Source organism: Phyllostomus hastatus, unplaced genomic scaffold (genome assembly GCF_019186645.2).
Source record: "Phyllostomus hastatus isolate PE091 unplaced genomic scaffold, TTU_PhHast_1.1 phas_scaffold_585, whole genome shotgun sequence".
Taxonomy (NCBI): domain Eukaryota; kingdom Metazoa; phylum Chordata; class Mammalia; order Chiroptera; family Phyllostomidae; genus Phyllostomus; species Phyllostomus hastatus.
Genome location: NW_025334037.1, coordinates 10,822,732 through 10,841,997, shown reverse-complemented (window position 1 = coordinate 10,841,997; position 19,266 = coordinate 10,822,732). Strand labels below are relative to the sequence as shown.

Sequence of the window (19,266 nt, the reverse complement as noted above, 5' to 3'; positions counted from 1 at the left end):
GATGTATTTTCAGAGTCAGTGGACACCAGGAACACGACGTGAACTCATATTTTTTCCACAGTTGGTCTTTCAAATTCCGCGAAGGCGAAGCGGCCACTTATCACACTGGCATGAGAGAGTGTAGCAAACACAAACTCTCTGAACTACTGCAATTAATATTATTTGACAAGGCAACATAATTCTGAGAAAAATGCATTAAAATCAAATCCCTGTGTTGCTCTTCAGATTTACGGCACGCAGGCACCAGCAATGGCTTTGGTCATCCAGGGAGCTCTATGGATGTGTGTGTTTTCTTTTGTTTTGCTTTGCCATCTTTTAAAAAAGCTAAGCACTCAGCCATCTTTTAAGAAAGCTAAGCACTAGTTATTTTATTTGTCTCATGAGACTTAAAAAACACACAAATATTACATGTATAAATTCCCATTACAAGAGAGGCAAACAATGTTGATTTCATAGCAATAAGTGAACGCTATATTACACACATACACACACACCCAAGGGGAATATGACTAATGCATTTCTGATTTCTATGCATCTACATAAATATGTGTATAGACATTTCAAAATAATGAAATAGATATGTGAGGGTGCTATCTCTATTGTCCTGTGACTTGACTTTTTTTGTTTTTTCCTTTTTCTCAAACGTCTGTCTTGGTGGTCCCCAATGCGCATGTGTATGAATGCATGCCACGTGTGCACGTATACTCGGAGTTTCAAACCACTCCCCTCTATTTCGTGAAAGGACAGGCCAAATAAACGAAATCACTCCGTTAGTGATGAACATTCGGGCAGTTTCTGGTTTTTGATGAACACAAACAATGCTGTAAAATCATCACTGTATGGGCACATCCCAGGACGTGGTTTTCCAGAGCACGTTTCAAGAGGTAAAATCTGCGGAATCAAGAGAATTCCTACACAACTCTTCAGATTTATCAATGTGGGTTGATTTTGTTAAATTGCCATTAGGAAGTTTCACCAAATTACACTCGGTCATGTGGGAGAATGTGTACCCCAAGATCACCAGTAGAATAAAATCAAACTTTTAAAATCATCCCTCAACCAAAAGCATAAATATGGCAACTTTCTCATACCTTATTAATCCCTCGCCATCAGCATGTCGTCTCTGTAGAGCAGCAATCTTCGACTTTTTCTGTCTCATGGCACATATGAATTACTAAAATTCTGCAGCTCACCAGAAAATATATCTCTTTTGCCAATCTCACAAAAATTAATTTTGATTCATTCACACTGGACACATTGTTATGCTGGCGGTTGTCATTTTTTTTATTGGACAGTCTAAGGGAGAAGAGGTCAGTGCCCCCTGTCTAAATAGTCAGGTGCTATCTGTTGTAGAAACTCTGGCGGCACACTGGTGTGCCACAGTCCAACAGGTGAAAACTGCTGGGACAGAGGACAATGTGCTGTATGTCCTTGGGCAAGGTACTCAACCTTCCTGTGCCTCAGTTTTGTCACCTCTAATATGAGGGTGATAATAATACCTAACTCAAAGAGTTACTTTCTGGGATGTTTTGGTACATTTGCATCTTTTCCCATGTCATTGTGTCTCCTTCCTCTTTGGTTGATTCAGTCAGTTAACCCGTATTTCATGACGGCCAACAGTATGTAAGGTTTTACTCTAGTTGCTGGGGACAGAGCATGGGGGCAAGACCAAGTGGTAGCTCTCATGGAGCTTCCGCCTCAATGGGGAGGACACTATAGAAACACATAAATGTATGATGTTCTATCAGGTTGTGTTAGCAAAGAAAAACAAAGGTCACAGAGGTAAGAGGTAATGGGGGTATTGTTTTAAACAGAACGGTCAAAGAAAGTTTCTGTATGAGGGGACACTGAAAGAAATGAGCATTGAGGCCAAGGGGACAACAAGCACCAAGTCCTGAGACAGGAATGCTGTCCGAGGAATAATGCCAAATGTGATGGGAAAGGAGGGGGAGAGAAAAGAGAGGGGCCAGCTGAGAGGAGCCAGAGACCCAAAGATGAACTAAAAGGAAGAATCTGAATTTCATACTAAATGCTGAACTGCTACAAACACAGAGAGCAGCTGAAACTTCAGGCTTCCTCGCCTGGCAGATCCCTCAGGTGTGACCACAAGCAGGGCCCACTTGCCCTCGGAGTAAAGCCTCACCAGGATGGAGGCAATCAGTGTGGCCTTCACGAACTCAGGCCAAGAGTCCAAGCTGAACAGACTCATTGAGTTGTACAGCCATGGCCCTGACTCCCCACGTACGCCTTCTTCATTTGACCCAAAAGCTACACTCAAAGCATTTTTCTTCTTCTCTGATGCACGGTGCTCTTGCCAGTGGACAGACCTGGGACAGAAACCCTGGCCGTGCTCAGCCACCAGAGGGTGAGAGCAGCCTGCCACAAGAGAACACAGAGCCCAGGCAGGGTGGCACCTCATGGCGCACCCAGGGTCAGCAAGCCTACCTCTGCAGATGGTCCCGTTCCCCACGTAGCCCGGTTTGCAGGTGCAGCTGTGCCCACGGACAGTGTTGGTGCAGATGGCATTCTCATCACAGTTGTGCTGCCCGCCGCCACACTCATCGTGCTCTGTTTACAGGGTGAAAGAGAAAGACACCTTTTCTTAAGTTGGAATAATTGCTGTGGAAAAAACTGAGCTGGAACTCCCCAAATAGGAATGACAGTGACCAGCGTGTATCAGGGCCTTATGGCAAGCCTGGCAGTTCCTACGCCTGATGGGTTGAAATCTCAACAGCTCTAAGGGATGGCTGTTATTATCCCCACTTTGCAGATAAAGTAAGTGAGTGTCAGAGAAGTCAGGTGACTTATGCAGGTCACAGTTCTGATATGTGCTTCTCAAAGGACATTACTTCTTCCACATTCTGCGAAGGTTTCTGCAGAGACCGCGGTTCTCAACAGGGGGAAATTTGGGGTCCTCTCCACCCCCTGAAACATTTGAGTGTCTGACAATACTTTTGATTATCATGATTTGTGACAGAGGATGGCACTAAAATCTAGTGGACAAAACCCAGGGACACAGCTAAGCATCTTATAGTGCACAGCGAGGATTCATTAGCGCACAATGCCAATGGTGCTGAAGTTGGGAAATCCTTCCTCTAAGGTCAGAAAAAGCAAGAGACACACCTACATGAAAGATTCTATGGCTTCTTTTGGAAAAAGAGAGTGACACTAAAAAAGGAAGACAGTTACATAGCCTGGCAAAGGAGTACCAGCCGACGACTATTTCCAAAGAACTGGCACTGGCAGGGGGCAGGTCGGCCAGCTCAGGGCTGTGCTCTGAGCAGAGAAACAGTTTACTCACATGACACTTTAAGGGCTTTCAGCAGTTTAATGCTAATTTTCCAGAGATCCCGTTTACACAGGGCTCAGAATTTCATCTGTGGGTTGAATGTGTAGTAACGCCATTATATAGAGAGTGGGCAAAAGTAGGTTTAGAGTTGTTCCTATGGAAAATACAATAATTGATAAGTAACACTACAAGAATAAACTCTTTTGAATACTCACAACTGTAAACCTACTTTTGTCCCACCTCGTATATTCAAATAGTGGTGGCATCCTTGGTCCCCAAGGTGTGGGGGGCAACAATCCAACACTACAAAAGAGACTGAAAGTTTCCAAGTTTCTCAAGATTTCACAGATAACTATGCTTTCCACTCATAATGAGGAAGTTTAAAGTCATCTAAGTAATAAACAATACGAGAAATTTTGTCCTTTAATCCCTTTAACATCTGCTAGTATAACTTTTCAGAAATTTTAAGAAGAAAAATCAAGTAGGGTTATTCAATGATAAAATATTACAGAGCAAGAATTGAAACCCCAGCTAAAAAACCCAAAGAAATAACACTAATTGAATGCAACCAACAATTCAATACAGTTTGTTAACTATCGTGTCCTATTAGACCAATGTAGCAACCAGTTGAAATACCATCTGTCTTATTAATTTTTATTGTAAATTCCCTAAAGGAGACCCAGAATAAGAAAGGTTAAATTCTATAAAGTGGAGCTATTTTGGTCACCCATGTGCACACTCAGGACTATTGCAGATCTCTCCCATTTTCATGCCTTTACCCCCGTCCACCCACCCCCCACCCCCACCTTCACCATATTGTCTGTGCCCAACGGGCCATGCATATATGCACGTATGTTCTTTGGCTAATCTCTCCCAGTCACCCCCACCCCCTCCCTCTGAGATCTGTCAGTCTGTTCCAAGTATCCATGCTTCTGGTTCTCTTTTGTTCCCTAGCTGATTTTTTTCATTGGATTCCACATATAAGTGAGACACACATGACTCTTGATTTAACACCTTGGATTTTTCCACAGAAAGTTCTTCTTTAGGCCTTAAGACGAACCCAGTTTGTCAGTGAGAAACATGCACAGGTTAGCTCGCAGTGAGAGGGGGAGAGAAGATTCTAGAGGACACACGTCTAGCCTGTGCTACAGTCATCTCTAGCAGACTCAAAAAATAGTGTAACCCTGTGGGTGTCTCATCAAATGTACACACCTATCAAGCACCTGGTGTGGGCACGTGCAATACCAATGATTTTAGGGATGCAAGAAGTCTAAGAATATAGACTTTGACTCTGAAAGCTTTCCCACCTCCTTTTTAAAAGTCACTTAATATATAATTATTAGTGTCTGTACTGGTAATACAAAAAATAAGTAGACAAGATCTCAGCTCAAACGAACATTTTAATAGGGGCCACCAGACGGCAATGTGTAACACAGGGAGGAGAGATAAGAGTTATAAGTAGGTGACCTTATACTCTATCATACAAACAAAACACACTTTACAGTGAAAGGGGGTGTTCTGCTAATAATTATGATGGGATGACCGGCATAACTCAGAGTGACCTACGCAAGCCTGCAAGTGTGGTCATGCCAGATGAGAAGAACAAAGACCAACTAAGAGTTCATTGCGGGAAAGAAACTTCTGCTAATCAGGAGAGAAGCTTTCTTATAAAACACACTCTTGAACTAGTCTTTAAAAAATGGTCATAATTTTTTAGCCAAAATTGTTAATGAAGTATACTCCAGGAAACAGAAAAGAAAAAAACCAGTGTGAAGCAAGGTATTGTTTTATGCAACTTTCCAAAAGGTTGGGCCATCCTTACCTACCTGATCTTCTTTCTACAGCTTTGCTGAGGCACGATTGACAAATAAAATTCTAAGATACATAAAGTGTACAGTGTGATAATTTGATACATGCATACCTTGCGAAAGGATTCTCCCACTGAGTTAATTAACCCATGCACTTGACCTTATCTCCTAATATTATTAAAGCAAACCCTCTTCTCCAGTGAGGGGGCCTCATCGCTGCCCAACAAATGCATGAGTTCATTCCTATTTTGTCACGTTGTTTCCCCGACTCAAACCAGGCTCTCCCAGTGCAGCTGGAATACCTGAGCCCCTGCCCAGCTTCACACACCACTCCACACCCACTCTCTTACTGAGAAGCTTTCTTCACCTGCCCTTCAAACCACACGAATTCTACCTATCTTGAAACTTTTATTAAATGTAATGTCTTTACCTCTTTGTAAGCAATCACATCACAATATGTCATATTTATGAGTTTCATCATCAATGTCTTATTAACTAATTAATTTTGAAGAGAGGAATTACAGTGCACTTATCTACAACCCTGATGCTGCCTAATGTTTTCTACAACCATCACTCCTTCCTGTAATTCTTTTGAGCCTAGAGAGTGCCAAGCATCACACTAAACATTGTGCATATGTCACTTAATTATCCCAAGAGTCACATGAAGTTAACTTTGCTCATTTTAGAATGAAGTAACTAAGACCAAAAAAAAAAAGGCATTATACAACCTGTATAGGATCACAAAGCTAGTAAGTGGAGGAGCTCGGATTTGTGACTCTTGACATTGGGGCGACCACAGCATCCCTTAGCAGTTGGAAGCAATTTGGCTATGGCTGTAGCTAATGAAGTCAAGACACATGGGAAAAGTTCCATAGTGCCACAAATGAAGACTAGGTTTTTTCCTATACTGGCCCCAAATTCCCACTTAAGAACTGACCTGTCCACAAAGGGAACTTGCTAGCTACGTGAACTTGAGTCACTCAGCCAGTCTATGTCTTAGTTTCCGAATATGTACAGTATGGATAATAATAGAGTCTAGGGTGGTTGTGAGGATTAAATTAACTACTACAGGTAAAATACATACCACAGCACATTGCAGCTAGTAAGTGCTCCATTAGTATAATCTGTTTATTGTCATCATTACTATTGCTCCTACTACCACGAGTAGTACTACTTCTATTGCTACTAGTACTACTATTACCTTTACTACTGCAATTACTTGTGAGCACACGCAATTGTTGGTTGTTGGTAAAAATGAATTTAGAAAACTTTCTCTTTCCATTATAGGCTGGTAGTTCAGGCAGGAAGACTATGAATAGAAAGACTTTTGAAGATGAATTAGAATACCTCTCTAAAGATCCAAAGGAAGTATTTGCTTAGATTCACTATGGATATCAAGAAAGAAGACTATGGGTTGGAAGGATGAAAGATGTATGCTTAAGATTGCTGATGTATGATCTGAGTTTGATTATAGTACATTTGGAGTGTTGAACCTCAGGACAGAGGGTAATGATGATGATAATTATCATCACGCTGGCTAATATTTATTGGGCACTCATGAGCACTGTCATTGTCACATAATGCCTTCTCCTTCCTCTTTTCTCTTTTACAGAATAGCTCTGAAGGACTCCAACTAATCCACCTCTGTAACACTGTAAGCAATTTTAATCAATAGCCATTGTCAATGAACACATTGTTGTTCTTAGAAAACTAATCAGGACCCAAGCAAGCTACTGAAACAGTCAATTCAGCTGTGGCTGCAAGGCCTCGTGTTCAGGGTCTTGCTGCTTGTGGCTTCACTCCATTCAGAGAAATCTCTTATATTTTACAAAATTGTTACAATAACCTCCCCGGGATGTGCCAAGTAGGTCTTATCAGTCATATTTTACAGGTGAAGAAATTGGGGTTTGGAGTGCATCGAAGAGGCTTTTCCTGTAAGTACACAGATAGTAAGTTTTGCCTCTGGATCTCAAACTCCCACATCCTCATTCCTTTTCCTGCATTCTTTCCAAAACCCCACTTTATTTTGTGACAAAAAGATTTCTACAATGTTGACCACTGTGTAGATAGTATTTACTTAAAAAAATAATTACCGACTTGAAGTTGCAAAAGTAGAAGAGTCCATGGTGCTCTTCCCACAGCTTCCCTCAATGCCATGTCACATAGCTGCAGTCCAACATCAAAAGCAGAAAACTGACATTGGTACATTACTGTGGACTGGTCCACAGACCGAATTCAGTGTACACCATTTTTTAAACTTCATTCACTGTGCACGTGTGTGTATTTATGTGTACAGTTGTAAGCGATGTTACCAACATGCAAATATGTGTAACACCAACACAATCATGCTATACCTTTGTGTTTGCACGTCCTCACCATCCCTCTACACCCATCACCTCCGATCTCTGCTACTGTCAACTAAAAATATGCTCTGTATAATTTTGAAAATGTTACATAAGTAGAATTACACAGTAAGTGAATTTTGAGGCTATTTTCACTGAGCATAAGGTCCCCGATTCCATCCAAATTGCTGTGTGTGTCCACAGTTTATCCTTTTTCATGCTGAGTAGTATTCCATCATTCAGATGTATCAGTTTGTTCAACCATTCACACATTGAAGGATACTGGGATTGCTTCCTTTATTTTGCTATTATGAATAAAGTTGCTGTGAACATCTAGCTGTGTACAGGTTTTTGCGTGAACGTATATTTTCATTACCCTGGAAAGAATGTCCAAGCTGTAACCGTAAGGTCATCTGATAAGTATATGTTTTGTTTTATAAGAAACTGCCAAAGGATTTTTCAGAATGGCCATACTACTTTCCATTCCCAGCAGTATTATATGAGTTTCTCCACATCATTGCCAGCACTTGGTATCATCACTTTTTAAATTTTAGTCATGAGTGTTTGTGTGTCATGATACTGTCCTATGATCTTAATTTGCATTTTGCTAATAGCTAATAATGTTGGCCATCTTTCCACATGTTCATTTGCTATCTATATCTTCTCTGTGGTGAGGTATCTGTTTATGTCTTTTGCTCATTTTATGATTTATTTTTTCTGCTGAGTTTTAAGAACTCTTCATATACTCTAAATATAAGGCTTTGTTGGATATGCTGTTTGCACTTATTTTCTCACAATATAAGTTTGTATTTTTATCCCCTTAGCTGTTTTTCATGAGCAAAATGTTTTACTTTTGATTAAATCCAATTTATCTACTTTTAATTTTATGGAAGGTGCTTTTAATGTCATATCTAAGAACTCAGTATAAATCTAGGTTTCAAAGATTTTTCTCCTATTTTCCCTAACACCTCTGTTGAAAAGGCAATTTTCCTCCATTGTATTGCTTTTGTATCTTTGTCAACAGCTAGTTGGTTATATTTGAGTTGCTCTGTTTCTGAATCCTCTCCTCTTCCACTGATCTGTGTGTCTGTCCCTTTGTCAACAACACTGTCTCGATCACTTTAGGCATATAGAAGGCCTTCATATCACATCGTCTTCTTTTTTAAAATTGTTTTAGTTCTAGTTCCTCTGAATTTTTACATATTTTAGATTAAGCTTGTCCATTTCTATAAAAAGTCTTATAGGGATTTTAACAGGAATTGTGTTAAACATATAGATCAATTTGTGGAGAACTGGAATCTTCATTATAGTGGGTCTCCCAATCCATGAACACTATTTACTCATTCTTTGATTTTTCCATAAGTGTTTTACAATTTTCAGCATACAAATCCTGAACATATTTTATTAGATTTATAACTGGGTATTTCATTTTACTTTGGAGCAACTATAGATTATGTTTTTAATTTTGGTTTCTATACATCATTTATTATATGCTAGTATATAATAACAAAATTGATTTTTGTGTGTTTATTTTATACCTTGAGACCTTGTTAAACTTATTCCATATTGTTTTATAGATGCCTCAGAATGGTCTACATAGATAAATCATGCCACCTGTAAAAAGGACTGGGTTTGTTTCTTCCTTTCCAATTTGTATGCTTTATTTCCTTCCGTTGGCTTGTTGCACAGGGTAAGATGTCCAGTGCTAGGTTGTATAAGAGTGCTGAGAGCTGATAACATTGGTCTGTTATCAGTCTTAGGATAAAGCATTCAGTCTTTCACCATTCAGTGCAACGGTAGCTCCATCTCATACTGCCTGTCAATGGTGGGTGGAGGTGGAGGTTCAGCTCCCTGCTGGGACCCACTGACTCTTGGGGGAGAGTGGAGTGCCAGTTAGCTTTGCATTGCACTGCCTGTTCCTTGTCCATGTGGCTGGGTGCAGTGGGGGCAGAGCTTCATGCTGACCCCTCTGGCATTTGTACAGAGATGGAACCAGAGTACTGCCTGCCTCTGCCAAGCAGGTTCTCCACTGACATATGACTAAAGTAGGACAGGTCTTTCCAAAAGGGCTTTCTGCTGCCTTAGTCCCCCCTTTTCCTAGTTCTCCCCCTAGGAAGAATGGAGCTGGAGTCTCCTGGAGATTTTTTTCTCCATGTCTGTTGATGGTTTTAGGCTGCAGACTTCCTAAGCTCCTCATGGAGATATATGAGAGATGAAAAGAAAAAGGGGGGCTCATGCTTTCTTGTTCCTCAAGGCCAAAGTTCCTCAGTAGTTCACCTTCTTCTTTTCACCTTTCAGAGTGTTCCTGGGTTATTTGTTGTGTTATATCTAAGAGATTTTTATCTGCAAGAGGAAAGGCCTGGGAGGAATGGAGCTAGTCCATCTTGACCAGACCCGAAAGTTGCTAGTGTCTTTAATTGTATTTTTTTAAAGATTTATTTATTACTTTTAGAGAGAAGGAAAGGGAGACAGAAAGAAAGGGATATAAACATCAACGTAAGAGAGAAACATCAATCAGTTGCTTCCCATGTGTCCCTAACTGGGGACCAAACCCACAACCCAGGCACCTGCTCTGACCAGAAATCAAACCAGCGACCTTTTGGTTTGCAGAACAATGCCCAACCTACTAAGTCACACCAGTCAGAACTTCAGTGTATTTAATTTTAAAGCAACTAGTTTCTTTCCTTCTCTACTTTTCTTAATAGCACTAATAATTAGGATTTTTTCATAAACATACTATGAACACATTTATTAATTTAGAACATCTATTGAGCAAATATTATGAGCTAGATGCCGCTGTAAATGTTTATATCATTTATATGGGTTAAATATTGTTATTGTTCATATTTTTAAGTGAGGAAACACAGAGTTTGTAAGTGACCCAATGTTATAGTGTGGTAGGTTTAAACCAAGGCAGTCAAACCATGCTGAAGAATTAGAGCCATGTGGTTTTAGTCATTCTTAAAATCTCGTAATCTCTTACAATCCATCCATCACCAAGTCTTATTGATTTTTCTTCCTCAGTATCTTTCAAATTCGTTCCTATGTCTCCATTTCCACCACCCACATCCAAGCCACCACCCTCATCCATGCTACCATCATCTCCCCCACATCTAAGCTACCATCACTCTGGTGGCTGCCATAGCTTCTCAGTGGATCCACTCACACTCATTACTCCCCCTTCAATTTACTCTTCACACTGCCCTTAAAGTGATTTTTCAGGAGTTCACATGTGGTCATCTTACCATTCTTTCTAAAACTCTTCAGTTACTTCCCATTGGTCTCAGAATGTGGATATACATTTTCAATATGAACTCCGGGGCCCATCACAGTCTAACCCCCACCTAACATAGTTTGTGTTCACTTTTGCTGGCTCTGTTCTCTCCACACCATCTCGATCTCCTTTAGTAACAGGACCTTGTTCTCTTGGCTCACAGGCACTTTTACATGTTCTCCCCTCTCGGCCCAGTTAACAGCCCAGTTAACACTTGCTTATCTTTGGTAACTCGACTTATCTCCTCAGACAAAGAATGAATCTCCTTGACTGGGAAGCTTAGCCTGTGGTATACTCATATAACACCCAGCACCTCGCCTTCAGAGGGCTAATCACAGTTACAAATTTATGTTTATTAGTGTGTTTTATTAATGTTTGTCTGCTATACTGGAGCACAAATGAGGAGAGAAAATACTATACCTTTCACTTCTTTATTCCTAGGCTGTAGCAAAGCTTGTGGAACCTAGCAAGTGCCTAATGCAAATACCCGTCTTATAAAAGGAAGGAACGTAGGTAGGAAGGGAGGGAGGAGGGAAGAGAGCAACAGAAAAAGAGGGACAGCAGAACAAAGACAGTAAAAGAGAGTGTTACTGTCTTTGGCACTAAAAGCTGCAGAGAGGTCAAGGAGAATTAAGACCAGAAAAAGGCAATTGAATCAGGCAGCTACAGGAAGCAGAAGAAAAGAGCTTATAAGTGAGACATAATTAAGTGATGCTACGCTGATACATTTATTTATCACAGTGACTTTGTGAGAGGAGGAGAACGGGGTATGTCGGGGACCCTCTTTGAGGCAGGCCACGTGTCTCACAAAGAATTGCCAGACACACTCCTTGGACTCAGAGAAAAGACTTGCAAATCACATATCTTGTTAGTGACTTGAATCCAGAATATATAAAGAACCTTTACAACCCAGTCACAAAAAGATGACTCAATCAGAAAACAGAAGCAGCATTTACATAGACGTTTCTCCAGAGAAGACATGCACATGAGGCTAACACGCACACGAAAAGGCGCCCAGCATCTTCAGGAACCAGGGAGCCCCAGCGAAACCACTTCACCCACTGGAATGGCTATAACCAAAACGACAGGCTGTAAGTGTTTACGATAATGTGGCGGAACTGAATCCCTTGTGCATTGTTAGTGGGGATGTAAAATGTTTGGGAATTAATTTGGCAGGTCTGCAAACTATTAAACACAGGGTTACCGCATCTTTCAGCAATTCTACTCCTCGGTATATACCCAAGAGGAATAGAAACACATGCCCACACAAAGACTTGAATACAAATGTTCATATCAGCATTATTCACAACAGCCAAACTGTGGTAACAACCCAAATGTGAATCAGCTGATGAATGCATCAAGAAAATGTGGTATTGTCATATAACGTAATATTATTCAGTAAAAAAAAAAAAACAGAATGAAACACTGCTATGTACTACATATAACATGTATCATGGATTAACCTCAAGAACATTTTACTAAATGAATGAAGTTCATCTGTACTTCGTTGGCCACAAAATACCACATGTTATAGATTCTGCTTATGTAAAATGTCTAGAATAGGTAAGTCTAGGGAAAGTGAGCACCTAGGGCTAAGCTGGGAGGAATGGGGTAGGATTGTTAATGGGTACCAGTTTTGTCCCTGGGGTGATGAAAATGTTCTAAAATTAGATTATCAAAATGGGTATACAACTCTGAAAATACATTTAAGACCACTAAATTATATATTTTAAGTAGGTGAACTTTATGCGACCTAAGTTATATCTCAATAATGCTCTTAAAATTATTAAGGAGAAAGTTCTCAAATAAGTCAAGACATTTATCTCTGTGCCCATATTCTAAGACAGGCATGTTCAAGCTCATCAGAAGTCGTTCTTGGATGAAATCATTTTCTGCAAATGTGGATTAGAAATGTTATTTTGCTAATATCCAAGAAATATGCCATATTTTGTTAATTAAAAAACAGCATTTATTTAATAGTAATATTTTGGCAAAAGCAATTATGTATAAAATATATGCATCAATTACAAAGTGATCCCCAATTTCTTAAATGTGAAATCTGAAAATCTATATCTTCTACTCAACAAGAACATAAGTTATTTGTAACACAACACAGTGCTTGAATTAAAGAAACACTTTTCTAGGTCAAAATGAATACAACTCTAAGCCCCCTATTTGCCAGAAGGAACGGCTCAATCTCATGCCTTACTGGGCTCCTTTCCAGCCCCCTCTGTCCTCTGCAGGAACCCACTACAGCCCTGTAGGTCTTAGACACAAGATTGTGAGAGACCTATTTGATTTGTACACTGATTACTGCCATTCTCTGTACAAATGAGCCTGAAGCCTTGTTAATTCCCTGCTAAACTCAGGTGCTAAGATTTTTGCCAAGAACAGGCCCCCTAGTATCAGGGCCCTGAATTGTTGGGTGTACCACAAATCCACTCCCCCTACCCTGGGGGACACCACTTTAGGAACCTACAGATCTCCATCTTCCCTCTCCTGGGTCTAAGCTACTTTACTTTAGACCACTTCCAGCTTCCCAAACACCAAACCAAAAACCCCAGCATCTTCTGGGCAACTGGTTCTCAATGAAAGTGGACTCACTCTTTCCATGGGCAAAGAGGCTCTGGGTCTCCAGCTCTGGAAGCTGTCCTTGACTCAGAGCCTGGAGGAGGAGGGTTTGGGCCAGAATGGGCATGGCAGTAAGGTTGCAGAGAAGATGGGGATGGGAAGAGCAAGGAAACTAGCTAGTTCCCCTCCCTCCTTTGTGTGCGTGTGATTTGCATAAAATAGTCCTTTATTTCTAGTATTGCATTTTGTATACATCTTTTCTAATCTCCCCACAGGACTAAGAAACAATACACAAAGTAGTTAGCCAATCAAGTGCTTTTCTATTTGGATATATAGTATTATGTATTAAATATGACAGGTTATATATAATACATATTAATCACTTATATATGATGTTTGTACATAAATAGGAAGTCTACAAGACATATGTTAAACTATTAACAATGATTTGTAAAGGAGGGTAGTGAACAGAGGATAAATGGGAGGCACTTACGCTGTTTATTCACTGTGTACTTTTAAAGTTTTTACAATCAACATGATCATTTATTACTAAACAACAGAAGGTTTGGGGGGTTGTTTTGCTTACTTTTAGGTTTGTTTGGTTTTTTTTAGAAGAAATAAAATGGTTTCCACATATACCCAGGTTTGCATGGAAGAGCAAAGCTGCAGCAGCTGACAGATTGAGAGACAAGTCCCGCGAGATGTGTCAAACTGCTGCACTCACTCTGGCTTCCGTGTGTGTGAAATGTGGACAAGAACGCTGTGGCTGCTGAGCAGAGAACTTGGTTTTGTCTCTACATCCTCAGATCTGTACAGATTCTATGACAGTGGAGATGTTCAAGAAGCATTTCTATAATGAATGTTTATGAAAAGAAATTTGTTAAGCACCTGTATCAATTAGGGCACATACTAGGTCCTCCGAAAAATGCAGAGGCCCTCACCACCACCACCACCATCATCATCACAGTGTGGTGTTGGCCTATGTCTTCCATGAACCCTTCCTCAACAACTCCAGGAAGATTTTACTAGGAGCTTTGTCACCCTCCTTTATATCTCCAAGGCTCTGAGTCCAAATCCAGTGTCGTCACTTGCTTACTTTGTGATCTAAGCAAGAATACCTAATGTCTTTGAGGCCCAGGGTTGCCACCTAAAAATGGAAGCAGTGAGGCCCCACCCCACAGAGCTGCTGGGAAGATAAACTAAGAACGTGGGACAAGTGTCGAGCAGCATGCCAGCTAAGTAATGTGGATTCAGTGAGTGCTAGTTCTGTTCCACGGGGATACTTAGAAATGCATCATCAAACTGCAAAATTAGGGAAAAGCTGAACTGTGGACAATGTTTCTGGATTTCTTTTAAAACACCCAGTCCAATAGGAATATCCAAAATGAGAATACAAGAAAGAAGTGAAATTGTTGTTTGACTTTGTTTTTCTGTAATGGTCACAAAAGCATCCTCCAAAGTGACCCTTTTTCCGCAGCCCTTTATCTCACTACTGTGAAGAGGCTGGTTGGTTTCTTCTGGTTCCATGACTACCCAGAGGGACCTGGAAGAAAACTGCCTAATTATGAAACATGGCAAGAAAAATAGTACTGCACTGATAGTTTTCTTTGCCACAGAAGTTTGTCATTTCCATTAGGGCTTCCCGGTGGAAAGCAAGGCGGTGGTGCAGAAAAACAAAGGAACCCGAAGAAAGACTGGCAAAGGGGAGAAATGTCTTTTCCTCCTTCTTTTCATCGGTGACTGTAAGTCTCTATGCAAGTGCACTGCAGGTCAGGGGGAAATGCAATGGAATGAAAGGGAAACACACCCTGGAAAATGCACTAGTCCTATGACCTTGCTTTCCAACATAAACACCCTTCATTCCTATGGAAGTCTTCCTCCATGCCCTATTGTAATAGATTGAATAGTGCCCCCTGCCCCTCAAATTCTTGTCCACCGGAACCTCAGAATGTGACTGTATCTTTAAACAGGACCTTGGCAGATGTAGCTAGTTAAGATGAGGCCCTACCGCATTAAGGCAGGCCCTATATCCAGTGATGGCTGCCTTCATAAGAAGATGAGAAGACGCACAGAGCTCCACCAAGGGAGAAGACCATGTGGACACAGAGGCAGAGATGGAGTTTGGCTGTCACTGTAAAGGCAAATCAGGAGCCACCAGAAGCTGGAAGAGGCAGGGGAGAATTCTTTCCCAGAGCCATTGCAGGGAGCATGGCCCCGCTGACTCCTGGACTTTGGATTCTGACCTCCAAAATGTGAGAGGAAAGATTTCTGTTGTCTTAAGGCACCCTGTGGGTGGCAATTTGTTACAGCAATGCTAGAAAGCCAGCACACCAACCTTAGGTGTAATCTCACACCATAAAGTGCTGAGACAACAGTGGGAGGCCGAGTCCTGTTGCCCTTCGGTTTCCCAAAAGGAGACTACGGAGGGTGGAAGGGAAGGTGGTGGGGATACAAGGCTGTAATGAAATCACCGACTGTGTTGTGGACAAAGGGGAATAAGACGGGTATTAGAGACAGACAGACTGACTGGGTTTGAACCACAGCCCCACAGGAAGCAGCTCTAAAATATCAGTCAATCTGTTAACCCTTCTGGGACTCACATTCCCCATCTTTAAAGCACAGAGAATACTACCTACCTTGCTGCAGAGTTGTAAGCGCTAATGAAGGTATTTGCAAATTTGGGCAGTGCTTAATGTATAGTAAGTGTTAGTTTTCCTTTTTTTATTATTTTTCAATTAGGTGGGCTTGGACTATGAACCCTAGAAAACTAGAAAAGAAATGCCAGGCCTGCTAATAAAAAATTGCCAACCTAGAATTATTGAAAGACATACCTAACTAGGATTAAGAGAGGTTAAGCATCTGCCCCTGCTACCTCCTCTCACTGATGAAGGAAACCACACAATTATCCTGGGGAACAGCATTCTAGGCAAAGAGAACGCCAGGAAAAAGGCTTGAAGGGGGAAAAAGAATCATCAGGAGGCCCAGATTGGGAATCTGTATCAACAAGAAAATCTTGGGAGCACAGGAAGACCCTAAGCTTTCTCAGCCTCATGGCCTGGGGAGTACACTGTCTTGTTTGACCACCCATCATAGGTTGTCTTCTTCTCTGTTGCTGGCTCGGTCCAGCCAGCACAGAGGGTGCAATGCCAGATTCGCTGCAGTGGGCATAAGGTAAGTATGTCGGGAGGTTTTGGTGACCGATTTCCTTCATGAGTGAAGAGGAAGAAGGAAAGGGAGGAAGAAAGGGAGGACAAAAACAAACATCTTGAGAACTCTGTGGTTCTCTCTCTGCCTTCAGTTGCCTTTTCTCCTTCCACATCAGACATGTAAAAAGAATAGTTTACAAAAGCAACTTTCTTCAATAGGAGGTAATTATTCAGTCCCTACTAAGTGCTAGTAACTGCTAGGCACAGGGGATACAAGGACAAGAACAGATATTGGTCCTGCCCTCATAAAGCCTATTGTCTAGGGACAAAAAAAAAAAGAAAAAAAAACCCCACACACAAAAAAAGCAGGCCCTTCTAATCCAAGATGATAGCACAGAGTAGGGGAACAGAGTACAGGCAAGGGTCAGGAGAGACTTCCTGGAGGAAGTGACACATAATGATAAGACTAACCAGGAGTTACCCAGGCAAAATGAGAAAGGGGGTCAGCTCTGAAAGTGACCGATTAGATAGAGATAGATAGACAGGCAGATAAACTCAGTCCAAGCTCCAAAGCAACACCAGAACTCTGTATGCAGTGTGTCGTTACAGCAAGGTGACAGATCTATAAAAATCACCCCAATGAGTACTGAGGTGAAAACACAAGACAGAGAAAATGACCCGGTTTTCACACATACTGTACACGCTATGGGCCAGGATTGCTTTCGGACAGGAACCAAAGCTTCCTGGAATAAGTCTGATATGGCTGCCTCCCCACCGAGCCTGACTCCTGGTGTTCACAGGTAGTAACGAGTGTTTTGTTCTCTGTGGAGTCAGCAGCAGATTTTCTAAACATGGCCACAACAGCGCCCCATCTCAGATGCTATTCTGCAGTGTGACTTGCCCTCCCCATCAAGCAGGCCAGTCTAATCACCCCCTCCCCTGCCCCACCTTAGAATCTGGGCTGCCTTAGAAACGTGTTTGTAACCAAGGGAATGTGACAAAGAATGTTTCACGACTTCCAGAGCAAGGTCAGAAGACATCTGGCAGCTTCCAGAAAGCTCGTCCTCTGGTGCCCCATCTCAGGAGGTTACTTCTGCGAGCCCAGCTGCCAGGCTGTGAAAAGCTGAGGACACACCGCCAGGCACAAGCCCAGGCACAAGCCCACGCTCCAGTCAGAGGTCTCAGCTGAGCTCAGCCTTGCCAGATGATCATCCCAAGCACTGTTTGCCAGGTGTCTGAGTTTCCCTAGCCCTGAAATCCTCCCAGCCAAGGCCCAGGTATCAAGGAGACACAAACCATCCTTACTGGACCCTGTCTGGATTATTCACTTACAGAAATGAGCAGAGCAGACTGGTGCTTGTTTTATACCACTTAGTCTGAGGGGGCCATTCCATGGCAATAGAAAACAGGACAGTATCCCTGGCTCAGAGCCCTGGGCCTGGTGTGAATCGAGAGCTCTTTGAGGCCTTGCAGAACCAGGCTGAAATGCAAGCAAAGACTCTTCCTCTGAGACAGCCTTCCATCTTCAAAGGGAGGCATATTAAAAGGTGACTCACTGTCAGTTGTTTGTCTTTATGATACAGTCTTCAGTTATCACCTAACATGGTGAGCTCTGAAAGGAACCCAAAGAGGGGCAATTTGGCAGCAATCAAAATATATTTTCCTCTGCCTGGTATAGCTCAGTGGATTGAGTGCAGGCTGCAAACCAAAGTGTCACAGGTTTGATTCCCCATCAGGGTACATGCCTGGGTTGCAGGCCATGACCCCCAGCAACCGCACATTGATGTTTCTCTCTCTATCTCTCTATCTCCCTCCCTTCCCTCTCTAAAAATAAATAAATAAAATCTTTAAATATATATATATATATTTTCACCACCATCAGTTAATGATTACCCTGGGAACTTCAATGCACATGTCGATGGCACTGTCAAAATCCGTCACCAAATTCTACATCCAGTCCCTCTGGTTGATGCTGTCTAACAATGTACTCATAGGGGAGGAAGTAGAGAATCAGACCAACAAAGCCAAAGGCTTTTCTAGAGAGTTACAGAAAGCCAGAAGCTCAGACAGAGGTCAGAGACAAGGTTTTGTCCTGCCTAGAGGGGAGGAGTGCAGTGAGGAAAAATCTGGGCTCTGGACACACTCAGGCTTAGGTTAAAGTCTCACGTCTGCTCTTGGGCAACTGTGCACACTTACACTTGTGACTGGTTATTCCTCGCACTGTTCCTCCTGGAATAACAGGGGCTGGATAAAGATTGAGTCAGACAATATGCATGCACTATTATTCTTTTAAAAAAAGATTTTATTTTTATTTCATTGTAGAGAAAGGAAAAGAGAGGGAGACAAACATTGATGTGCAAGAGAGGCATCTATTTGTCTCCAACCAAGTACCTGGCCCATAACCCAGGCTTGTGCCCTAATCAGGAATCGAACCCACGACCTTTCAGTTTGCAGAATGATGCCTAACCCATTGAGCCATACTCACTGGTCAGGGCTGTATGCAATGTTATTCAAATATTCATCATGTACCTGTTGTGTGTTTGCACCACTCTAAGCTTGCAGAAAAAAATGATGAGCAAAGATAATTGCCTTGCCGTGCTGGAGATCACACTCTAGTGGAGGAAGACAACTAACAAATACATATGCAAAGAAATATGTAATGTAATTTGGGGTAGTGATAATTAATATGGGGGGAAGGAAGAATGAGGGGTTGGGAGTGCTAAGGGCACTAAATTAGGTAGAGAAATCTGGGAAGTCTTCTCTGACAACATTTTAACACATACTTGCATGAAATGAAAAAGGAAACCACACAATTATCCTGGGGAACAGCATTATA

General features: G+C 41.7%; 1 protein-coding gene across 2 annotated transcripts in view; it reads right to left on the bottom strand.

Annotated features, from left to right (window-relative positions):
* The window catches only part of NELL1 (neural EGFL like 1), a 727,165-nt gene that overhangs the window by 278,492 nt on the left and 429,407 nt on the right, over nucleotides 1–19,266 (bottom strand). For both annotated transcript variants that reach the window (XM_045825346.1, XM_045825347.1), the window contains exon 14: nucleotides 2,446–2,568. In XM_045825346.1, the coding sequence (XP_045681302.1) occupies nucleotides 2,446–2,568 (123 nt within the window). The remainder of the gene's footprint in view (nucleotides 1–2,445; nucleotides 2,569–19,266) is intronic.